At 53.9% G+C, this 21,680-nt stretch overlaps 2 protein-coding genes across 2 annotated transcripts in view; one reads left to right on the forward strand and one right to left on the reverse strand.

Moving 5' to 3' along the window:
- The window catches only part of LOC133276778 (coatomer subunit gamma-2-like), a 194,373-nt gene that overhangs the window by 56,184 nt on the left and 116,509 nt on the right, over positions 1-21,680 (forward strand). The gene's annotated exons all lie outside the window — the stretch shown is intronic.
- LOC133276733 (uncharacterized) overlaps positions 1-21,680 on the reverse strand; it is a 106,883-nt gene that overhangs the window by 47,472 nt on the left and 37,731 nt on the right. Inside the window, exons 3-5 of the mRNA XM_061467871.1 lie at positions 13,603-14,238; positions 13,220-13,492; positions 32-667 (exon numbers count right to left, since the gene is read on the reverse strand). Coding sequence (XP_061323855.1) covers positions 32-667; positions 13,220-13,492; positions 13,603-14,238 — 1,545 coding nt within the window. The remainder of the gene's footprint in view (positions 1-31; positions 668-13,219; positions 13,493-13,602; positions 14,239-21,680) is intronic.

Raw genomic sequence — 21,680 nt, forward strand, 5'->3', positions numbered from 1 at the left:
CCGCTGTCCTGTCCCATCCTGTCCTTGGCACTCACCTGCCTGTGACTGGGCATCCGTCCCCGCCGCAAGGCGAAACGAGGCCTCTGGCCCTCCTGCTGCTGGAGCTCCCTTTCCACAGAGCTGCCCAGCAGCCAAGGCAGGCTGGCTCTCCTTTGCATGTCGAGCCTGTGACTGGTGTGGGCCATGCTGCTCCTCTCCGGCTCCTCCAGAGGCTCTGGCATAGGGAGCAGCAGGAATCTCTCTGCCACAGGTAGCCCATGCGAGACTCCTGCTTGAATCTCCACAGTATCTCCGGTGCCAGCCATATGTGCCTCGCTCACCGGGTGCCCAGATTCACGATCAAAGGCAGAAGCTCCTGCTTCTCCTTCGTTGGCTGCTTCTGGGGCAGAGTGGCATGCTCCAGCCTCTGGCACAGGCATCTCAGGCCATGAAGCTGCCACTTCCTCTCTCTGTGTTTCTGGCAAGACAATGGCTGTTTCAGCCTCTCCTTGATGGTCTCCACACACAGGAGACTCAGTGTCCCCAGTCCACACAGATGCCATTAGTGCCATTGCCTCATCTGAGTTTTGGGACATGTCCCGATGTTCCGCCAGCTGCTGGCTGGCTCCCTGGACAACGGCCAGGCTCATGATCAGGACCTCTTCAGAGATGGTCCTGGCCGTTTCTTCTACAACCACCTCACAGGCATCAGGGCTGAGCAGGGCAGGTACCTGCCTCTGTGCCTGTGGTGCTGCCTCCTGCTCGACGCAGGCAGGAGAAACTGGTGCCGGTTCCACCTCCTCCTGTGCCACTGGAGTGAGACGTGCGCGGTGCTCCTCTTCCTCCGCAGATGCAGCTAATGTAGAAGCTGTCGACTCAGTGGCTGTGGGTCCGGCTGGGATAGGAGACGTGTTCTGCAGGTCTCCACCTGCCTCCCCTGTCACTTCAATGTCCATGCTGCTGGGGAAGTCAGACCCCTCCTGGATATCGGCCTGGGGGTCCTGGAAGAGCTCTGGGACCGAGGGGTTGACCCAGAGGTTGCGTATGATGATCTCTTCCACTTGGGACAGCACTTTATCAATGTCCTCTACCCACTCTTTCTCCTCTTTGTCCACTGCCGCATCCAGCATTTGGGTCATGCCCTGAGGTTCCAGCAGCTGCTGGCTGGTTTCCTGATCCACTGCCACAGCCTGGACCAGAGGCTCCCTTGTGCTGAGCAGGGCTGCTCCCTGTGGAACCAACTCACAGGCATCTGGGCTGAGCAGGACAGATGCCTGACTCTCTGCCTCTGGTGCTGCCTCCGGTGCTGCCTCCTCATCACCATTGTGAGAAGAATCTGTTTCCTCTGCCTCCTCCTCGATCATATTCCAGAACTGGGAGCTTGCACCGACACTGGGTGTGACACGCACTTTTGCATCTCTTACTATGATGCTGTCGGAGGCAGGTGCATTGCACTGTGCTTCTGCTGCCAGAGCTTGACTGTCAAAGCCACAAGAGGCTGCGGTCTCTGCCTCCTCCTCAACAGCATCTCTGAAATGGACCTTCCTGAGGATGCTCTTGGGTGTGACCTTCATATCCATGTTGCTTTCTTTGTGGCTGTGCGGGGCAGGTGCCCGGCCCTGTGCTCGTCCTGCTGCAGCCTGCCTGCCGATGGCGGGAGAGGCTGGTGCCTCTATCACCTCGACACCAGCTCTGAAAGGAAGCTTCTTGACGCACCTGGATGGGAAATTCAGATCTGCGTCATTTTCTGCTGAGCTGTTCATGGCAGGTGCCTGGCGCTGGGCTTGTGCTGCAGCAGCCTGCCTGCTAAAGCCACGAGATGCTGGTGCTGGTGCCATGGGAACGAGAGGTGCCTGGTACTCCTCTTCCTCAGGAGCTCTGGCCAAGCGGCTCCTCCTGGCGTGTTGCAAAGCCTCGATGTTGCTGCGCAGGGCGGGCAGAGGCTTTGCAAGAACCTTCTTGTGCAGCCCCAGCAACTTGTCATTGAGGCTGCCCTCTCGCCCCGTCTTCCTGCTCTGGGAAGCAGCAGTGCTCGCACGGGTGTTAGGATCAGGAGCAGGCTGAGTGGCGGTGGCTTTGCTGCCGTTAGGTGCCCTGACAGTGTATCTTCTTGTCATTGCAGCCCTGCTGTATGCTGGGTCCTGGCATGCCACTGCCTGCTGGTAGGGTCCCCGGCTCTCAGCGCTGTTGTTGCGCAGGACCGCGCTCACATTTCTTGTGCCCTGCGCTGTGGCACAGGCTGTGGGCCTGTGTGGGGCAGGCTGCCAGCTCCGTGGCCTCGCAACTGTGCTGCCATGTGCGGGGATGTGGTGCTGCTGGGCAGCGGTTGTGCAAAGCTGCTTTTGGCTGTTGCTTGTCCTGCCGATGGCCATGTCAGTGAATCTGGCTGCAGGGGCAGAGGGTGCCCATGTCGGGCGAGGCAGCCTGCTGGCTTCTCTCACTGGCCGAGGTGTCGGCCGAGGTGTCCTTTCCACCACCACTGGCCGAGGAAGTGTCTGCTCCTCTGTCCTCATGCTGCGGGGCAGCACCGCTCTGCACCTCACGCTGCCCACCTGCAAGAGAAGTCGAGGAGAGAGGCTCTGTGATAGTGTCTCTTGCGCCCGTATCCCAGCTGTTGGGAGCTCATGCAGTTGGGCTCCCCTGCCAGCCCCACGGCAAGGCTCAGGCCCACAGGTGGCTGCTGCCTGCTCCCAGAGCTGGCTGGGGAAAGGGCTGGCCACCCGCCGGCCATGGCCCCAGCCCACAGCAGCCCCGGCATGCCCGTGGTTGGGAAGGTGTTTGGCCCTGTCTCCCTCGGGGTCCCTACCTGTTCCTGCTGGGTCTCGATGGGCTGATACCTTCGTTGGTAGGGCAGCTGTGGTACCGTGATCCCACGCCGCCCTTCCTCAGGCTGTGGCCTGTGGCCCACCTGCGGGCAGGAGGAGGAGGAAGAGGTGTGTGATGGAGGCGGCTGCCTTGGCACAGCAGCCCCCGCAGTGCCGGCAAGCCCGGCCCCGGCCCCGAGGCAGCTCCATGTGGCCCCGTCCCACCACCGGCCTCTCACTCCTGCCCCAGCCCTCACCTGGCGCCTCCTTTGCACTCCTGGCCTGCCCTCGGCAGGCTGGGAGCGGGCGTTCGATCCCTTGTCCACTGGCATCTTCTGTGTCCTCGGATGCAGACTTGCTGTGGATTCACAGGGCAACTGCCACCTCTAGGGTGCGCCAGGGCCTTAAATACCCCACATAAGAGTCGTAACAATGCCCCCGTGGTTTCCACGGAGACGCCGATGCCCTCACCAGTTCCAAAGGGTCCCAGCTCCTCATGGGCAACTCCACAGCAACCACTGAAGCTTTGTGACAGCGGCAGCATCGTGCCCATGGCCACTGGGCAGTCAGGGATGCACTTTTCTCCTCCCTGTTTTTTTCCTTGACAAGAAGAAAAGGGAACGGAGAAAAGAAAGACCGGTAAAAGAAGGAAAAAAACAACAAAAATAATGAAATCATTCTTGTGAGACCTCACCTGGAGTACTGTGTGCAGTTCTGGTTTACTCAACATAAAAAGAACATGAAACCAACACCCCCAAGTCCTTCTCCGCAGGGCTGCTCTGAATCTCTTCTCTGCCCAACCTGTAGCTGTGCCTGGGATTGGTCTGACCCAGCTGTAGGACCTTGCACTTGGCATGCTTAAACTTCATGAGGTTGGCATCAGCCCACCTCACAAGCATGTCGAGGTCCCTCTGCATGGCATTCCTTCCCTCCAGCCTCCATTTTTAACACCTACCCACACACCAAGGATCTTTGCTTTGAGGCTTTTTCTCATGTTAGAAACCATCCCTCCCTCACCTCGTGTTTCCTGAGGAGTACCTGTCAAATTTACCACTACTAGCTACTTGGTTTCAACAAATGCCATCCATAGCTGTACAGCAATGGAACAGTTTGTTAAGTAGCCTGTGCTCCCTTTTCTGGCATCCTTGGTTTTGTCTTACCTAAAAGGGATCTACTTGCTGCCTGAATTAAGACTGAACAGCAGAGGTCCAACCTACTTTGATGTTAAATACAACCTGACACACACGAAACCTGATCTACATAAACATCTGAAGAAAATCTTTCTTATCATGCTTCTAATTTAGCCCCAGACAAAAAGACACCCTTCTACCTCATCACTTCTTGGCCTATGTTTTCACTTCGTCTCAGCCATTCCCACTTTAGCTGGGCAAACACAAGTGTCTCTTTCATTGCACAGGGCTGTGATGGCCACAGATCAAGCAGCAGCTCTCACTTGGCACTCATGGAAAAAGTATTAAATGCTTCAGTGATATGTATCTCACTCCAGTTAGCAGCAAGTCAGAGGGAAGAACATAATACTAAAGCATAAACACCCCATTCTGGATCTCCTTAAAAAGCTACCTCCCAAATCTGTCAGGAAGAGGTACAAAACTTCTTTCACACTGAAAGCTATCAGAAATTAGAATCACAGCATCACAGAATGGCTTGGCTTTGAAAGGACCTTAAGCTCATCCAGTTCCAACCCCTTGCCAAAGGCAGGGACACCTCACACTAGACATGTCTCTCAAGGCTCTGTGCAACCTGGCCTTGAACACTGCCAAGGATGGAACATTCACCACTTCTCTGGCCTCATCACCCTCACAGTAAAGAACTTCTTCCTTATATTAGCCTTGGGAATATTCATTCTGGCTGGGAAGAAATGATAACACTTACCTGGTTCAGCAAGTAAAGGATTTTGGTAAGGATGTGCAGACATCTTCGTGGATTTATAGGGGTCTCGTTAAAGATACGAGCCTACAGACACAGCATAAAGAGAGTATTACAGTGTAACTCAACAATCATCATTTCTCTTTCATCATAAAAAGTAAAGCCGTTTGTTTTCAACCAAGTAGCTTTTCATTCTAAAAATGTGTCCCAGAGAACATATTCTTGGTGAGAACATCCTAAGAAAGCTAGATTAAACTTTGGATTTAGCCCAGTGTAAATTCCTTCTCTGATCTCTTTTGCAGAGTGTAAGAACTCAGAAGAGTTTTTATTCATTAATTTTTGTTCACTATAAACTGGCACCTCAGGTGTTTAGAGATTTGACTGAGGAATGTTGAACATGGAACTGTGTTGGAACTACAGAGTGCTTGGGACCTTTCTCATATCCATGTGTTGGAAGGGCGGGAGGGGTGGTTGATGTAAATGTGTTATTTGCTTTCCAAGAGTTAAAGTGTCAGTGCTCTTTGGATATTTGCTTTACAATAGCAAATAGATCAGAGGAAGTTGGGTTTAAAGCTTTTAAGTGATAACTGTGAGGCTTCTGCATTCAGATGTTTCACTTCTATCATGATTAACGTGGATTTTTGGTTTTAGTCTTATCTTACAAGATAGAGATATGTTTATTCTCCTGATTTGTTTGATAACTGACAGTAAGGCTATTCCCCAGTTATCAAACACAATTTAACTTGTGTGCTTTGTACACCACTGCTTTATCTTTGTATAGAAGTGGGGAAGAGGGTGTTCTATTTAAAAGCTTGCTCAAAATTTAAAGTTGAATATTTGAACTTTTATTTAACTTCAAAACTTGTAGGAAGTGTTTATTTATGCTTGCCATTGGAACAGGCTGCCCAGGGAGGTTGTGGAGTCTCCATCTTTGGAGACATTCAAAACCCGCCTGGACACATTCCTGTGTAACATTATGTAGGTGTTCCCGCTCCGGAAGCGGGACTGGACGAGATGATCTTTTGAGGTCTCTTCCAATCTCTAGCATACTGTGTGTAAACTAGAACTAATTGCAACAGATAGGTAGCCGCTTAGATTGAAGTCAGTTGTTTTACGTTAATTAAATATAGAGGTCCGTGAATTACACAAACATGCTCTAACCAACATACAGGCAGAGACGAGCAGTGGGGGGGGAAACGAGTTATTATTTATTGGCCCAAGAAAGCAGCCACAACAAGTGCAGGCTGCAGCATGACATCCTCAGCACAGCTGCCTTGGGCCTGGCGCTGGCAGCAGGGCGCTACTCCTCCACACGTGGGGTGAGGCATGAGCAAGTGAAAGCCTTGCGCAGAGCCCTCAGCACTCTCCTGAAGCGGGAGAGTCGTCGCCGTGGGGCCGCTCCTTGGTCTGGAAGAGTGGCAATGCCTGTGGAGGAAGAAGAGCTGTAGGCAAGGGACTTCCTTTGGCAACCCGTTCCAGTGCCTCACCACCCTTACAGTAAAGAACTTCTCCTTAACAGCATCCTCATTGGCCTCCTTCAGATACTGGAAGGTCTGCTAGGAGGTCTCCACGCAGCCTTCGGCCCATGGAGGGGAGGCTGGGACACACCCGAACTCACGCAAACACTGCTGCCGGTCTGGCCTGGGTGCCACCCAACTCGGGCAAGTACCTGGCTGGTTCTCGCTGTCCTGAACTACAGCAGGCGACGTTGACGGTGACTCCACATCCAAGCTTTGTGCCACGTCTGGCTCTTTCACCTGCTGCTGCCTTGTTCCCTGGATGACAGTCACAGCCTTGCCCAGGTGTTTCCTCACAAAGCGTCTGAGCCTACCCTGCAGGGTAGCAAGAGCACAGGCAGGGGATGGGGGCAATGTCAGTGGGATGACACAGGCAGCACCAGAAATAGCCCTGTCACAAAACCTGGGAGCTGCCGTCCAAGGCCTTGGGATCCCCGGTGCCAACCACACGCGCCTCACTCACCTGGCGCCGAGAGTCCCGACACAAGGGAGAAGCTGCTGCATCTCCACTATCATCTGCTCCTGGAGGAATGTGGGATGTTCCAGGCTCTGTTGCAGGGATCTCAGTCAAGAAAGCAGCCACTTCATCCTCAGGCACTGTTGGGGAGGCAGCGGCTGCACTGGCCTCTCCCTGAGGCTCCGAAGCCACAGCAGACTCAACGTGCTCAGGTGCTGCAGGCGTCAGTGCTGCCATTGACACACCCAGGATTTGGGTCATGTCCTGATACTCCACCAGCTGCTGGCTGGCTCCCTGGACAACGGCCAGGCTCATGATCAGGACCTCTTCAGTGACGGTCCTTGCCATTTCTTCTACAACCACCTCACAGGCATCAGGGCTGAGCAGGGCAGGTACCTGCCTCTGTGCCTGTGGTGCTGCCTCCTGCTCGACGCAGGCAGGAGAAACTGGTGCCGGTTCCACCTCCTCCTGTGCCACTGGAGTGAGACGTGCGCGGTGCTCCTCTTCCTCCGCAGATGCAGCTAATGTAGAAGCTGTCGACTCAGTGGCTGTGGGTCCGGCTGGGATAGGAGACGTGTTCTGCAGGTCTCCACCTGCCTCCCCTGTCACTTCAATGTCCATGCTGCTGGGGAAGTCAGACCCCTCCTGGATATCGGCCTGGGGGTCCTGGAAGAGCTCTGGGACCGAGGGGTTGACCCAGAGGTTGCGTATGATGATCTCTTCCACTTGGGACAGCACTTTATCAATGTCCTCTACCCACTCTTTCTCCTCTTTGTCCACTGCCGCATCCAGCATTTGGGTCATGCCCTGAGGTTCCAGCAGCTGCTGGCTGGTTTCCTGATCCACTGCCACAGCCTGGACCAGAGGCTCCCTTGTGCTGAGCAGGGCTGCTCCCTGTGGAACCAACTCACAGGCATCTGGGCTGAGCAGGACAGATGCCTGACTCTCTGCCTCTGGTGCTGCCTCCGGTGCTGCCTCCTCATCACCATTGTGAGAAGAATCTGTTTCCTCTGCCTCCTCCTCGATCATATTCCAGAACTGGGAGCTTGCACCGACACTGGGTGTGACACGCACTTTTGCATCTCTTACTATGATGCTGTCGGAGGCAGGTGCATTGCACTGTGCTTCTGCTGCCAGAGCTTGACTGTCAAAGCCACAAGAGGCTGCGGTCTCTGCCTCCTCCTCAACAGCATCTCTGAAATGGACCTTCCTGAGGATGCTCTTGGGTGTGACCTTCAGATCCATGTTGCTTTCTTTGTGGCTGTGCGGGGCAGGTGCCCGGCCCTGTGCTCGTCCTGCTGCAGCCTGCCTGCCGATGGCGGGAGAGGCTGGTGCCTCTATCACCTCGACACCAGCTCTGAAAGGAAGCTTCTTGACGCACCTGGATGGGAAATTCAGATCTGCGTCATTTTCTGCTGAGCTGTTCATGGCAGGTGCCTGGCGCTGGGCTTGTGCTGCAGCAGCCTGCCTGCTAAAGCCACGAGATGCTGGTGCTGGTGCCATGGGAACGAGAGGTGCCTGGTACTCCTCTTCCTCAGGAGCTCTGGCCAAGCGGCTCCTCCTGGCGTGTTGCAAAGCCTCGATGTTGCTGCGCAGGGCGGGCAGAGGCTTTGCAAGAACCTTCTTGTGCAGCCCCAGCAACTTGTCATTGAGGCTGCCCTCTCGCCCCGTCTTCCTGCTCTGGGAAGCAGCAGTGCTCGCACGGGTGTTAGGATGAGGAGCAGGCTGAGTGGCGGTGGCTTTGCTGCCGTTAGGTGCCCTGACAGTGTATCTTCTTGTCATTGCAGCCCTGCTGTATGCTGGGTCCTGGCATGCCACTGCCTGCTGGTAGGGTCCCCGGCTCTCAGCGCTGTTGTTGCGCAGGACCGCGCTCACATTTCTTGTGCCCTGCGCTGTGGCACAGGCTGTGGGCCTGTGTGGGGCAGGCTGCCAGCTCCGTGGCCTCGCAACAGTGCTGCCATGTGCGGGGATGTGGTGCTGCTGGGCAGCGGTTGTGCAAAGCTGCTTTTGGCTGTTGCTTGTCCTGCCGATGGCCATGTCAGTGAATCTGGCTGCAGGGGCAGAGGGTGCCCATGTCGGGCGAGGCAGCCTGCTGGCTTCTCTCACTGGCCGAGGTGGCGGCCGAGGTGTCCTTTCCACCACCACTGGCCGAGGAAGTGTCTGCTCCTCTGTCCTCATGCTGCGGGGCAGCACCGCTCTGCACCTCACGCTGCCCACCTGCAAGAGAAGTCGAGGAGAGAGGCTCTGTGATAGTGTCTCTTGCGCCCGTATCCCAGCTGTTGGGAGCTCATGCAGTTGGGCTCCCCTGCCAGCCCCACGGCAAGGCTCAGGCCCACAGGTGGCTGCTGCCTGCTCCCAGAGCTGGCTGGGGAAAGGGCTGGCCACCCGCCGGCCATGGCCCCAGCCCACAGCAGCCCCGGCATGCCCGTGGTTGGGAAGGTGTTTGGCCCTGTCTCCCTCGGGGTCCCTACCTGTTCCTGCTGGGTCTCGATGGGCTGATACCTTCGTTGGTAGGGCAGCTGTGGTACCGTGATCCCACGCCGCCCTTCCTCAGGCTGTGGCCTGTGGCCCACCTGCGGGCAGGAGGAGGAGGAAGAGGTGTGTGATGGAGGCGGCTGCCTTGGCACAGCAGCCCCCGCAGTGCCGGCAAGCCCGGCCCCGGCCCCGAGGCAGCTCCATGTGGCCCCGTCCCACCACCGGCCTCTCACTCCTGCCCCAGCCCTCACCTGGCGCCTCCTTTGCACTCCTGGCCTGCCCTCGGCAGGCTGGGAGCGGGCGTTCGATCCCTTGTCCACTGGCATCTTCTGTGTCCTCGGATGCAGACTTGCTGTGGATTCACAGGGCAACTGCCACCTCTAGGGTGCGCCAGGGCCTTAAATACCCCACATAAGAGTCGTAACAATGCCCCCGTGGTTTCCACGGAGACGCCGATGCCCTCACCAGTTCCAAAGGGTCCCAGCTCCTCATGGGCAACTCCACAGCAACCACTGAAGCTTTGTGACAGCGGCAGCATCGTGCCCATGGCCACTGGGCAGTCAGGGATGCACTTTTCTCCTCCCTGTTTTTTTCCTTGACAAGAAGAAAAGGGAACGGAGAAAAGAAAGACCGGTAAAAGAAGGAAAAAAACAACAAAAATAATGAAATCATTCTTGTGAGACCTCACCTGGAGTACTGTGTGCAGTTCTGGTTTACTCAACATAAAAAGAACATGAAACCAACACCCCCAAGTCCTTCTCCGCAGGGCTGCTCTGAATCTCTTCTCTGCCCAACCTGTAGCTGTGCCTGGGATTGGTCTGACCCAGCTGTAGGACCTTGCACTTGGCATGCTTAAACTTCATGAGGTTGGCATCAGCCCACCTCACAAGCATGTCGAGGTCCCTCTGCATGGCATTCCTTCCCTCCAGCCTCCATTTTTAACACCTACCCACACACCAAGGATCTTTGCTTTGAGGCTTTTTCTCATGTTAGAAACCATCCCTCCCTCACCTCGTGTTTCCTGAGGAGTACCTGTCAAATTTACCACTACTAGCTACTTGGTTTCAACAAATGCCATCCATAGCTGTACAGCAATGGAACAGTTTGTTAAGTAGCCTGTGCTCCCTTTTCTGGCATCCTTGGTTTTGTCTTACCTAAAAGGGATCTACTTGCTGCCTGAATTAAGACTGAACAGCAGAGGTCCAACCTACTTTGATGTTAAATACAACCTGACACACACGAAACCTGATCTACATAAACATCTGAAGAAAATCTTTCTTATCATGCTTCTAATTTAGCCCCAGACAAAAAGACACCCTTCTACCTCATCACTTCTTGGCCTATGTTTTCACTTCGTCTCAGCCATTCCCACTTTAGCTGGGCAAACACAAGTGTCTCTTTCATTGCACAGGGCTGTGATGGCCACAGATCAAGCAGCAGCTCTCACTTGGCACTCATGGAAAAAGTATTAAATGCTTCAGTGATATGTATCTCACTCCAGTTAGCAGCAAGTCAGAGGGAAGAACATAATACTAAAGCATAAACACCCCATTCTGGATCTCCTTAAAAAGCTACCTCCCAAATCTGTCAGGAAGAGGTACAAAACTTCTTTCACACTGAAAGCTATCAGAAATTAGAATCACAGCATCACAGAATGGCTTGGCTTTGAAAGGACCTTAAGCTCATCCAGTTCCAACCCCTTGCCAAAGGCAGGGACACCTCACACTAGACATGTCTCTCAAGGCTCTGTGCAACCTGGCCTTGAACACTGCCAAGGATGGAACATTCACCACTTCTCTGGCCTCATCACCCTCACAGTAAAGAACTTCTTCCTTATATTAGCCTTGGGAATATTCATTCTGGCTGGGAAGAAATGATAACACTTACCTGGTTCAGCAAGTAAAGGATTTTGGTAAGGATGTGCAGACATCTTCGTGGATTTATAGGGGTCTCGTTAAAGATACGAGCCTACAGACACAGCATAAAGAGAGTATTACAGTGTAACTCAACAATCATCATTTCTCTTTCATCATAAAAAGTAAAGCCGTTTGTTTTCAACCAAGTAGCTTTTCATTCTAAAAATGTGTCCCAGAGAACATATTCTTGGTGAGAACATCCTAAGAAAGCTAGATTAAACTTTGGATTTAGCCCAGTGTAAATTCCTTCTCTGATCTCTTTTGCAGAGTGTAAGAACTCAGAAGAGTTTTTATTCATTAATTTTTGTTCACTATAAACTGGCACCTCAGGTGTTTAGAGATTTGCCTGAGGAATGTTGAACATGGAACTGTGTTGGAACTACAGAGTGCTTGGGACCTTTCTCATATCCATGTGTTGGAAGGGCGGGAGGGGTGGTTGATGTAAATGTGTTATTTGCTTTCCAAGAGTTAAAGTGTCAGTGCTCTTTGGATATTTGCTTTACAATAGCAAATAGATCAGAGGAAGTTGGGTTTAAAGCTTTTAAGTGATAACTGTGAGGCTTCTGCATTCAGATGTTTCACTTCTATCATGATTAACGTGGATTTTTGGTTTTAGTCTTATCTTACAAGATAGAGATATGTTTATTCTCCTGATTTGTTTGATAACTGACAGTAAGGCTATTCCCCAGTTATCAAACACAATTTAACTTGTGTGCTTTGTACACCACTGCTTTATCTTTGTATAGAAGTGGGGAAGAGGGTGTTCTATTTAAAAGCTTGCTCAAAATTTAAAGTTGAATATTTGAACTTTTATTTAACTTCAAAACTTGTAGGAAGTGTTTATTTATGCTTGCCATTGGAACAGGCTGCCCAGGGAGGTTGTGGAGTCTCCATCTTTGGAGACATTCAAAACCCGCCTGGACACATTCCTGTGTAACATTATGTAGGTGTTCCCGCTCCGGAAGCGGGACTGGACGAGATGATCTTTTGAGGTCTCTTCCAATCTCTAGCATACTGTGTGTAAACTAGAACTAATTGCAACAGATAGGTAGCCGCTTAGATTGAAGTCAGTTGTTTTACGTTAATTAAATATAGAGGTCCGTGAATTACACAAACATGCTCTAACCAACATACAGGCAGAGACGAGCAGTGGGGGGGGAAACGAGTTATTATTTATTGGCCCAAGAAAGCAGCCACAACAAGTGCAGGCTGCAGCATGACATCCTCAGCACAGCTGCCTTGGGCCTGGCGCTGGCAGCAGGGCGCTACTCCTCCACACGTGGGGTGAGGCATGAGCAAGTGAAAGCCTTGCGCAGAGCCCTCAGCACTCTCCTGAAGCGGGAGAGTCGTCGCCGTGGGGCCGCTCCTTGGTCTGGAAGAGTGGCAATGCCTGTGGAGGAAGAAGAGCTGTAGGCAAGGGACTTCCTTTGGCAACCCGTTCCAGTGCCTCACCACCCTTACAGTAAAGAACTTCTCCTTAACAGCATCCTCATTGGCCTCCTTCAGATACTGGAAGGTCTGCTAGGAGGTCTCCACGCAGCCTTCGGCCCATGGAGGGGAGGCTGGGACACACCCGAACTCACGCAAACACTGCTGCCGGTCTGGCCTGGGTGCCACCCAACTCGGGCAAGTACCTGGCTGGTTCTCGCTGTCCTGAACTACAGCAGGCGACGTTGACGGTGACTCCACATCCAAGCTTTGTGCCACGTCTGGCTCTTTCACCTGCTGCTGCCTTGTTCCCTGGATGACAGTCACAGCCTTGCCCAGGTGTTTCCTCACAAAGCGTCTGAGCCTACCCTGCAGGGTAGCAAGAGCACAGGCAGGGGATGGGGGCAATGTCAGTGGGATGACACAGGCAGCACCAGAAATAGCCCTGTCACAAAACCTGGGAGCTGCCGTCCAAGGCCTTGGGATCCCCGGTGCCAACCACACGCGCCTCACTCACCTGGCGCCGAGAGTCCCGACACAAGGGAGAAGCTGCTGCATCTCCACTATCATCTGCTCCTGGAGGAATGTGGGATGTTCCAGGCTCTGTTGCAGGGATCTCAGTCAAGAAAGCAGCCACTTCATCCTCAGGCACTGTTGGGGAGGCAGCGGCTGCACTGGCCTCTCCCTGAGGCTCCGAAGCCACAGCAGACTCAACGTGCTCAGGTGCTGCAGGCGTCAGTGCTGCCATTGACACACTCAGGATTTGGGTCATGTCCTGATACTCCACCAGCTGTTGGCTGGTTCCCTCTCCTGTTGCGTCCATGCCCATGCTGGTGGGGCAGCTGGATCCCTCCTGGGGATCTGCATGGGTGTCCTGGAAGTGGTCTGGGACTGAGAGGTTGACCCAGAGGTTGCGTATGGTGATCTCTTCCACTTCAGAAAGCTCTTTGTCCATGGCCTCTTCCCATTCCTCTTCTTCCTTTCCGTCCAACTCCTCATCGTCAGCTTCCTCGCCCAAGGTCCCTGGCGCTTCCTGTAAACACACAACAGGGATGCAGAAAATGAGTTGAGGGAGCAGTGGCTGGCCACAGGCAGAGGAAGGCTCATCCCGCTGTCCTGTCCCATCCTGTCCTTGGCACTCACCTGCCTGTGACTGGGCATCCGTCCCCGCCGCAAGGCGAAACGAGGCCTCTGGCCCTCCTGCTGCTGGAGCTCCCTTTCCACAGAGCTGCCCAGCAGCCAAGGCAGGCTGGCTCTCCTTTGCATGTCGAGCCTGTGACTGGTGTGGGCCATGCTGCTCCTCTCCGGCTCCTCCAGAGGCTCTGGCATAGGGAGCAGCAGGAATCTCTCTGCCACAGGTAGCCCATGCGAGACTCCTGCTTGAATCTCCACAGTATCTCCGGTGCCAGCCATATGTGCCTCGCTCACCGGGTGCCCAGATTCACGATCAAAGGCAGAAGCTCCTGCTTCTCCTTCGTTGGCTGCTTCTGGGGCAGAGTGGCATGCTCCAGCCTCTGGCACAGGCATCTCAGGCCATGAAGCTGCCACTTCCTCTCTCTGTGTTTCTGGCAAGACAATGGCTGTTTCAGCCTCTCCTTGATGGTCTCCACACACAGGAGACTCAGTGTCCCCAGTCCACACAGATGCCATTAGTGCCATTGCCTCATCTGAGTTTTGGGACATGTCCCGATGTTCCGCCAGCTGCTGGCTGGCTCCCTGGACAACGGCCAGGCTCATGATCAGGACCTCTTCAGAGATGGTCCTGGCCGTTTCTTCTACAACCACCTCACAGGCATCAGGGCTGAGCAGGGCAGGTACCTGCCTCTGTGCCTGTGGTGCTGCCTCCTGCTCGACGCAGGCAGGAGAAACTGGTGCCGGTTCCACCTCCTCCTGTGCCACTGGAGTGAGACGTGCGCGGTGCTCCTCTTCCTCCGCAGATGCAGCTAATGTAGAAGCTGTCGACTCAGTGGCTGTGGGTCCGGCTGGGATAGGAGACGTGTTCTGCAGGTCTCCACCTGCCTCCCCTGTCACTTCAATGTCCATGCTGCTGGGGAAGTCAGACCCCTCCTGGATATCGGCCTGGGGGTCCTGGAAGAGCTCTGGGACCGAGGGGTTGACCCAGAGGTTGCGTATGATGATCTCTTCCACTTGGGACAGCACTTTATCAATGTCCTCTACCCACTCTTTCTCCTCTTTGTCCACTGCCGCATCCAGCATTTGGGTCATGCCCTGAGGTTCCAGCAGCTGCTGGCTGGTTTCCTGATCCACTGCCACAGCCTGGACCAGAGGCTCCCTTGTGCTGAGCAGGGCTGCTCCCTGTGGAACCAACTCACAGGCATCTGGGCTGAGCAGGACAGATGCCTGACTCTCTGCCTCTGGTGCTGCCTCCGGTGCTGCCTCCTCATCACCATTGTGAGAAGAATCTGTTTCCTCTGCCTCCTCCTCGATCATATTCCAGAACTGGGAGCTTGCACCGACACTGGGTGTGACACGCACTTTTGCATCTCTTACTATGATGCTGTCGGAGGCAGGTGCATTGCACTGTGCTTCTGCTGCCAGAGCTTGACTGTCAAAGCCACAAGAGGCTGCGGTCTCTGCCTCCTCCTCAACAGCATCTCTGAAATGGACCTTCCTGAGGATGCTCTTGGGTGTGACCTTCATATCCATGTTGCTTTCTTTGTGGCTGTGCGGGGCAGGTGCCCGGCCCTGTGCTCGTCCTGCTGCAGCCTGCCTGCCGATGGCGGGAGAGGCTGGTGCCTCTATCACCTCGACACCAGCTCTGAAAGGAAGCTTCTTGACGCACCTGGATGGGAAATTCAGATCTGCGTCATTTTCTGCTGAGCTGTTCATGGCAGGTGCCTGGCGCTGGGCTTGTGCTGCAGCAGCCTGCCTGCTAAAGCCACGAGATGCTGGTGCTGGTGCCATGGGAACGAGAGGTGCCTGGTACTCCTCTTCCTCAGGAGCTCTGGCCAAGCGGCTCCTCCTGGCGTGTTGCAAAGCCTCGATGTTGCTGCGCAGGGCGGGCAGAGGCTTTGCAAGAACCTTCTTGTGCGGCCCCAGCAACTTGTCATTGAGGCTGCCCTCTCGCCCCGTCTTCCTGCTCTGGGAAGCAGCAGTGCTCGCACGGGTGTTAGGATCAGGAGCAGGCTGAGTGGCGGTGGCTTTGCTGCCGTTAGGTGCCCTGACAGTGTATCTTCTTGTCATTGCAGCCCTGCTGTATGCTGGGTCCTGGCATGCCACTGCCTGCTGGTAGGGTCCCCGGCTCTCAGCGCTGTTGTTGCGCAGGACCGCGCTCACATTTCTTGTGCCCTGCGCTGTGGCACAGGCTGTGGGCCTGTGTGGGGCAGGCTGCCAGCTCCGTGGCCTCGCAACAGTGCTGCCATGTGCGGGGATGTGGTGCTGCTGGGCAGCGGTTGTGCAAAGCTGCTTTTGGCTGTTGCTTGTCCTGCCGATGGCCATGTCAGTGAATCTGGCTGCAGGGGCAGAGGGTGCCCATGTCGGGCGAGGCAGCCTGCTGGCTTCTCTCACTGGCCGAGGTGGCGGCCGAGGTGTCCTTTCCACCACCACTGGCCGAGGAAGTGTCTGCTCCTCTGTCCTCATGCTGCGGGGCAGCACCGCTCTGCACCTCACGCTGCCCACCTGCAAGAGAAGTCGAGGAGAGAGGCTCTGTGATAGTGTCTCTTGCGCCCGTATCCCAGCTGTTGGGAGCTCATGCAGTTGGGCTCCCCTGCCAGCCCCACGGCAAGGCTCAGGCCCACAGGTGGCTGCTGCCTGCTCCCAGAGCTGGCTGGGGAAAGGGCTGGCCACCCGCCGGCCATGGCCCCAGCCCACAGCAGCCCCGGCATGCCCGTGGTTGGGAAGGTGTTTGGCCCTGTCTCCCTCGGGGTCCCTACCTGTTCCTGCTGGGTCTCGATGGGCTGATACCTTCGTTGGTAGGGCAGCTGTGGTACCGTGATCCCACGCCGCCCTTCCTCAGGCTGTGGCCTGTGGCCCACCTGCAGGCAGGAGGAGGAGGAAGAGGTGTGTGATGGAGGCGGCTGCCTTGGCACAGCAGCCCCCGCAGTGCCGGCAAGCCCGGCCCCGGCCCCGAGGCAGCTCCATGTGGCCCCGTCCCACCACCGGCCTCTCACTCCTGCCCCAGCCCTCACCTGGCGCCTCCTTTGCACTCCTGGCCTGCCCTCGGCAGGCTGGGAGCGGGCGTTCGATCCCTTGTCCACTGGCATCTTCTGTGTCCTCGGATGCAGACTTGCTGTGGATTCACAGGGCAACTGCCACCTCTAGGGTGCGCCAGGGCCTTAAATACCCCACATAAGAGTCGTAACAATGCCCCCGTGGTTTCCACGGAGACGCCGATGCCCTCACCAGTTCCAAAGGGTCCCAGCTCCTCATGGGCAACTCCACAGCAACCACTGAAGCTTTGTGACAGCGGCAGCATCGTGCCCATGGCCACTGGGCAGTCAGGGATGCACTTTTCTCCTCCCTGTTTTTTTCCTTGACAAGAAGAAAAGGGAATGGAGAAAAGAAAGACCGGTAAAAGAAGGAAAAAAACAACAAAAATAATGAAATCATTCTTGTGAGACCTCACCTGGAGTACTGTGTGCAGTTCTGGTTTACTCAACATAAAAAGAACATGAAACCAACACCCCCAAGTCCTTCTCCGCAGGGCTGCTCTGAATCTCTTCTCTGCCCAACCTGTAGCTGTGCCTGGGATTGGTCTGACCCAGCTGTAGGACCTTGCACTTGGCATGCTTAAACTTCATGAGGTTGGCATCAGCCCACCTCACAAGCATGTCGAGGTCCCTCTGCATGGCATTCCTTCCCTCCAGCCTCCATTTTTAACACCTACCCACACACCAAGGATCTTTGCTTTGAGGCTTTTTCTCATGTTAGAAACCATCCCTCCCTCACCTCGTGTTTCCTGAGGAGTACCTGTCAAATTTACCACTACTAGCTACTTGGTTTCAACAAATGCCATCCATAGCTGTACAGCAATGGAACAGTTTGTTAAGTAGCCTGTGCTCCCTTTTCTGGCATCCTTGGTTTTGTCTTACCTAAAAGGGATCTACTTGCTGCCTGAATTAAGACTGAACAGCAGAGGTCCAACCTACTTTGATGTTAAATACAACCTGACACACACGAAACCTGATCTACATAAACATCTGAAGAAAATCTTTCTTATCATGCTTCTAATTTAGCCCCAGACAAAAAGACACCCTTCTACCTCATCACTTCTTGGCCTATGTTTTCACTTCGTCTCAGCCATTCCCACTTTAGCTGGGCAAACACAAGTGTCTCTTTCATTGCACAGGGCTGTGATGGCCACAGATCAAGCAGCAGCTCTCACTTGGCACTCATGGAAAAAGTATTAAATGCTTCAGTGATATGTATCTCACTCCAGTTAGCAGCAAGTCAGAGGGAAGAACATAATACTAAAGCATAAACACCCCATTCTGGATCTCCTTAAAAAGCTACCTCCCAAATCTGTCAGGAAGAGGTACAAAACTTCTTTCACACTGAAAGCTATCAGAAATTAGAATCACAGCATCACAGAATGGCTTGGCTTTGAAAGGACCTTAAGCTCATCCAGTTCCAACCCCTTGCCAAAGGCAGGGACACCTCACACTAGACATGTCTCTCAAGGCTCTGTGCAACCTGGCCTTGAACACTGCCAAGGATGGAACATTCACCACTTCTCTGGCCTCATCACCCTCACAGTAAAGAACTTCTTCCTTATATTAGCCTTGGGAATATTCATTCTGGCTGGGAAGAAATGATAGCACTTACCTGGTTCAGCAAGTAAAGGATTTTGGTAAGGATGTGCAGACATCTTCGTGGATTTATAGGGGTCTCGTTAAAGATACGAGCCTACAGACACAGCATAAAGAGAGTATTACAGTGTAACTCAACAATCATCATTTCTCTTTCATCATAAAAAGTAAAGCCGTTTGTTTTCAACCAAGTAGCTTTTCATTCTAAAAATGTGTCCCAGAGAACATATTCTTGGTGAGAACATCCTAAGAAAGCTAGATTAAACTTTGGATTTAGCCCAGTGTAAATTCCTTCTCTGATCTCTTTTGCAGAGTGTAAGAACTCAGAAGAGTTTTTATTCATTAATTTTTGTTCACTATAAACTGGCACCTCAGGTGTTTAGAGATTTGACTGAGGAATGTTGAACATGGAACTGTGTTGGAACTACAGAGTGCTTGGGACCTTTCTCATATCCATGTGTTGGAAGGGCGGGAGGGGTGGTTGATGTAAATGTGTTATTTGCTTTCCAAGAGTTAAAGTGTCAGTGCTCTTTGGATATTTGCTTTACAATAGCAAATAGATCAGAGGAAGTTGGGTTTAAAGCTTTTAAGTGATAACTGTGAGGCTTCTGCATTCAGATGTTTCACTTCTATCATGATTAACGTGGATTTTTGGTTTTAGTCTTATCTTACAAGATAGAGATATGTTTATTCTCCTGATTTGTTTGATAACTGACAGTAAGGCTATTCCCCAGTTATCAAACACAATTTAACTTGTGTGCTTTGTACACCACTGCTTTATCTTTGTATAGAAGTGGGGAAGAGGGTGTTCTATTTAAAAGCTTGCTCAAAATTTAAAGTTGAATATTTGAACTTTTATTTAACTTCAAAACTTGTAGGAAGTGTTTATTTATGCTTGCCATTGGAACAGGCTGCCCAGGGAGGTTGTGGAGTCTCCATCTTTGGAGACATTCAAAACCCGCCTGGACACATTCCTGTGTAACATTATGTAGGTGTTCCCGCTCCGGAAGCGGGACTGGACGAGATGATCTTTTGAGGTCTCTTCCAATCTCTAGCATACTGTGTGTAAACTAGAACTAATTGCAACAGATAGGTAGCCGCTTAGATTGAAGTCAGTTGTTTTACGTTAATTAAATATAGAGGTCCGTGAATTACACAAACATGCTCTAACCAACATACAGGCAGAGACGAGCAGTGGGGGGGGGAAACGAGTTATTATTTATTGGCCCAAGAAAGCAGCCACAACAAGTGCAGGCTGCAGCATGACATCCTCAGCACAGCTCCCTTGGGCCTGGCGCTGGCAGCAGGGCGCTACTCCTCCACACGTGGGGTGAGGCATGAGCAAGTGAAAGCCTTGCGCAGAGCCCTCAGCACTCTCCTGAAGCGGGAGAGTCGTCGCCGTGGGGCCGCTCCTTGGTCTGGAAGAGTGGCAATGCCTGTGGAGGAAGAAGAGCTGTAGGCAAGGGACTTCCTTTGGCAACCCGTTCCAGTGCCTCACCACCCTTACAGTAAAGAACTTCTCCTTAACAGCATCCTCATTGGCCTCCTTCAGATACTGGAAGGTCTGCTAGGAGGTCTCCACGCAGCCTTCGGCCCATGGAGGGGAGGCTGGGACACACCCGAACTCACGCAAACACTGCTGCCGGTCTGGCCTGGGTGCCACCCAACTCGGGCAAGTACCTGGCTGGTTCTCGCTGTCCTGAACTACAGCAGGCGACGTTGACGGTGACTCCACATCCAAGCTTTGTGCCACGTCTGGCTCTTTCACCTGCTGCTGCCTTGTTCCCTGGATGACAGTCACAGCCTTGCCCAGGTGTTTCCTCACAAAGCGTCTGAGCCTACCCTGCAGGGTAGCAAGAGCACAGGCAGGGGATGGGGGCAATGTCAGTGGGATGACACAGGCAGCACCAGAAATAGCCCTGTCACAAAACCTGGGAGCTGCCGTCCAAGGCCTTGGGATCCCCGGTGCCAACCACACGCGCCTCACTCACCTGGCGCCGAGAGTCCCGACACAAGGGAGAAGCTGCTGCATCTCCACTATCATCTGCTCCTGGAGGAATGTGGGATGTTCCAGGCTCTGTTGCAGGGATCTCAGTCAAGAAAGCAGCCACTTCATCCTCAGGCACTGTTGGGGAGGCAGCGGCTGCACTGGCCTCTCCCTGAGGCTCCGAAGCCACAGCAGACTCAACGTGCTCAGGTGCTGCAGGCGTCAGTGCTGCCATTGACACACCCAGGATTTGGGTCATGTCCTGATACTCCACCAGCTGCTGGCTGGCTCCCTGGACAACGGCCAGGCTCATGATCAGGACCTCTTCAGTGACGGTCCTTGCCATTTCTTCTACAACCACCTCACAGGCATCAGGGCTGAGCAGGGCAGGTACCTGCCTCTGTGCCTGTGGTGCTGCCTCCTGCTCGACGCAGGCAGGAGAAACTGGTGCCGGTTCCACCTCCTCCTGTGCCACTGGAGTGAGACGTGCGCGGTGCTCCTCTTCCTCCGCAGATGCAGCTAATGTAGAAGCTGTCGACTCAGTGGCTGTGGGTCCGGCTGGGATAGGAGACGTGTTCTGCAGGTCTCCACCTGCCTCCCCTGTCACTTCAATGTCCATGCTGCTGGGGAAGTCAGACCCCTCCTGGATATCGGCCTGGGGGTCCTGGAAGAGCTCTGGGACCGAGGGGTTGACCCAGAGGTTGCGTATGATGATCTCTTCCACTTGGGACAGCACTTTATCAATGTCCTCTACCCACTCTTTCTCCTCTTTGTCCACTGCCGCATCCAGCATTTGGGTCATGCCCTGAGGTTCCAGCAGCTGCTGGCTGGTTTCCTGATCCACTGCCACAGCCTGGACCAGAGGCTCCCTTGTGCTGAGCAGGGCTGCTCCCTGTGGAACCAACTCACAGGCATCTGGGCTGAGCAGGACAGATGCCTGACTCTCTGCCTCTGGTGCTGCCTCCGGTGCTGCCTCCTCATCACCATTGTGAGAAGAATCTGTTTCCTCTGCCTCCTCCTCGATCATATTCCAGAACTGGGAGCTTGCACCGACACTGGGTGTGACACGCACTTTTGCATCTCTTACTATGATGCTGTCGGAGGCAGGTGCATTGCACTGTGCTTCTGCTGCCAGAGCTTGACTGTCAAAGCCACAAGAGGCTGCGGTCTCTGCCTCCTCCTCAACAGCATCTCTGAAATGGACCTTCCTGAGGATGCTCTTGGGTGTGACCTTCATATCCATGTTGCTTTCTTTGTGGCTGTGCGGGGCAGGTGCCCGGCCCTGTGCTCGTCCTGCTGCAGCCTGCCTGCCGATGGCGGGAGAGGCTGGTGCCTCTATCACCTCGACACCAGCTCTGAAAGGAAGCTTCTTGACGCACCTGGATGGGAAATTCAGATCTGCGTCATTTTCTGCTGAGCTGTTCATGGCAGGTGCCTGGCGCTGGGCTTGTGCTGCAGCAGC

Source organism: Pezoporus flaviventris, unplaced genomic scaffold (genome assembly GCF_033815535.1).
Source record: "Pezoporus flaviventris isolate CSIRO_AGI_PZ_B2104156 unplaced genomic scaffold, CSIRO_AGI_Pfla_v1 ptg000046l, whole genome shotgun sequence".
In the NCBI taxonomy this organism is placed as follows: Eukaryota; Metazoa; Chordata; class Aves; order Psittaciformes; family Psittacidae; genus Pezoporus; species Pezoporus flaviventris.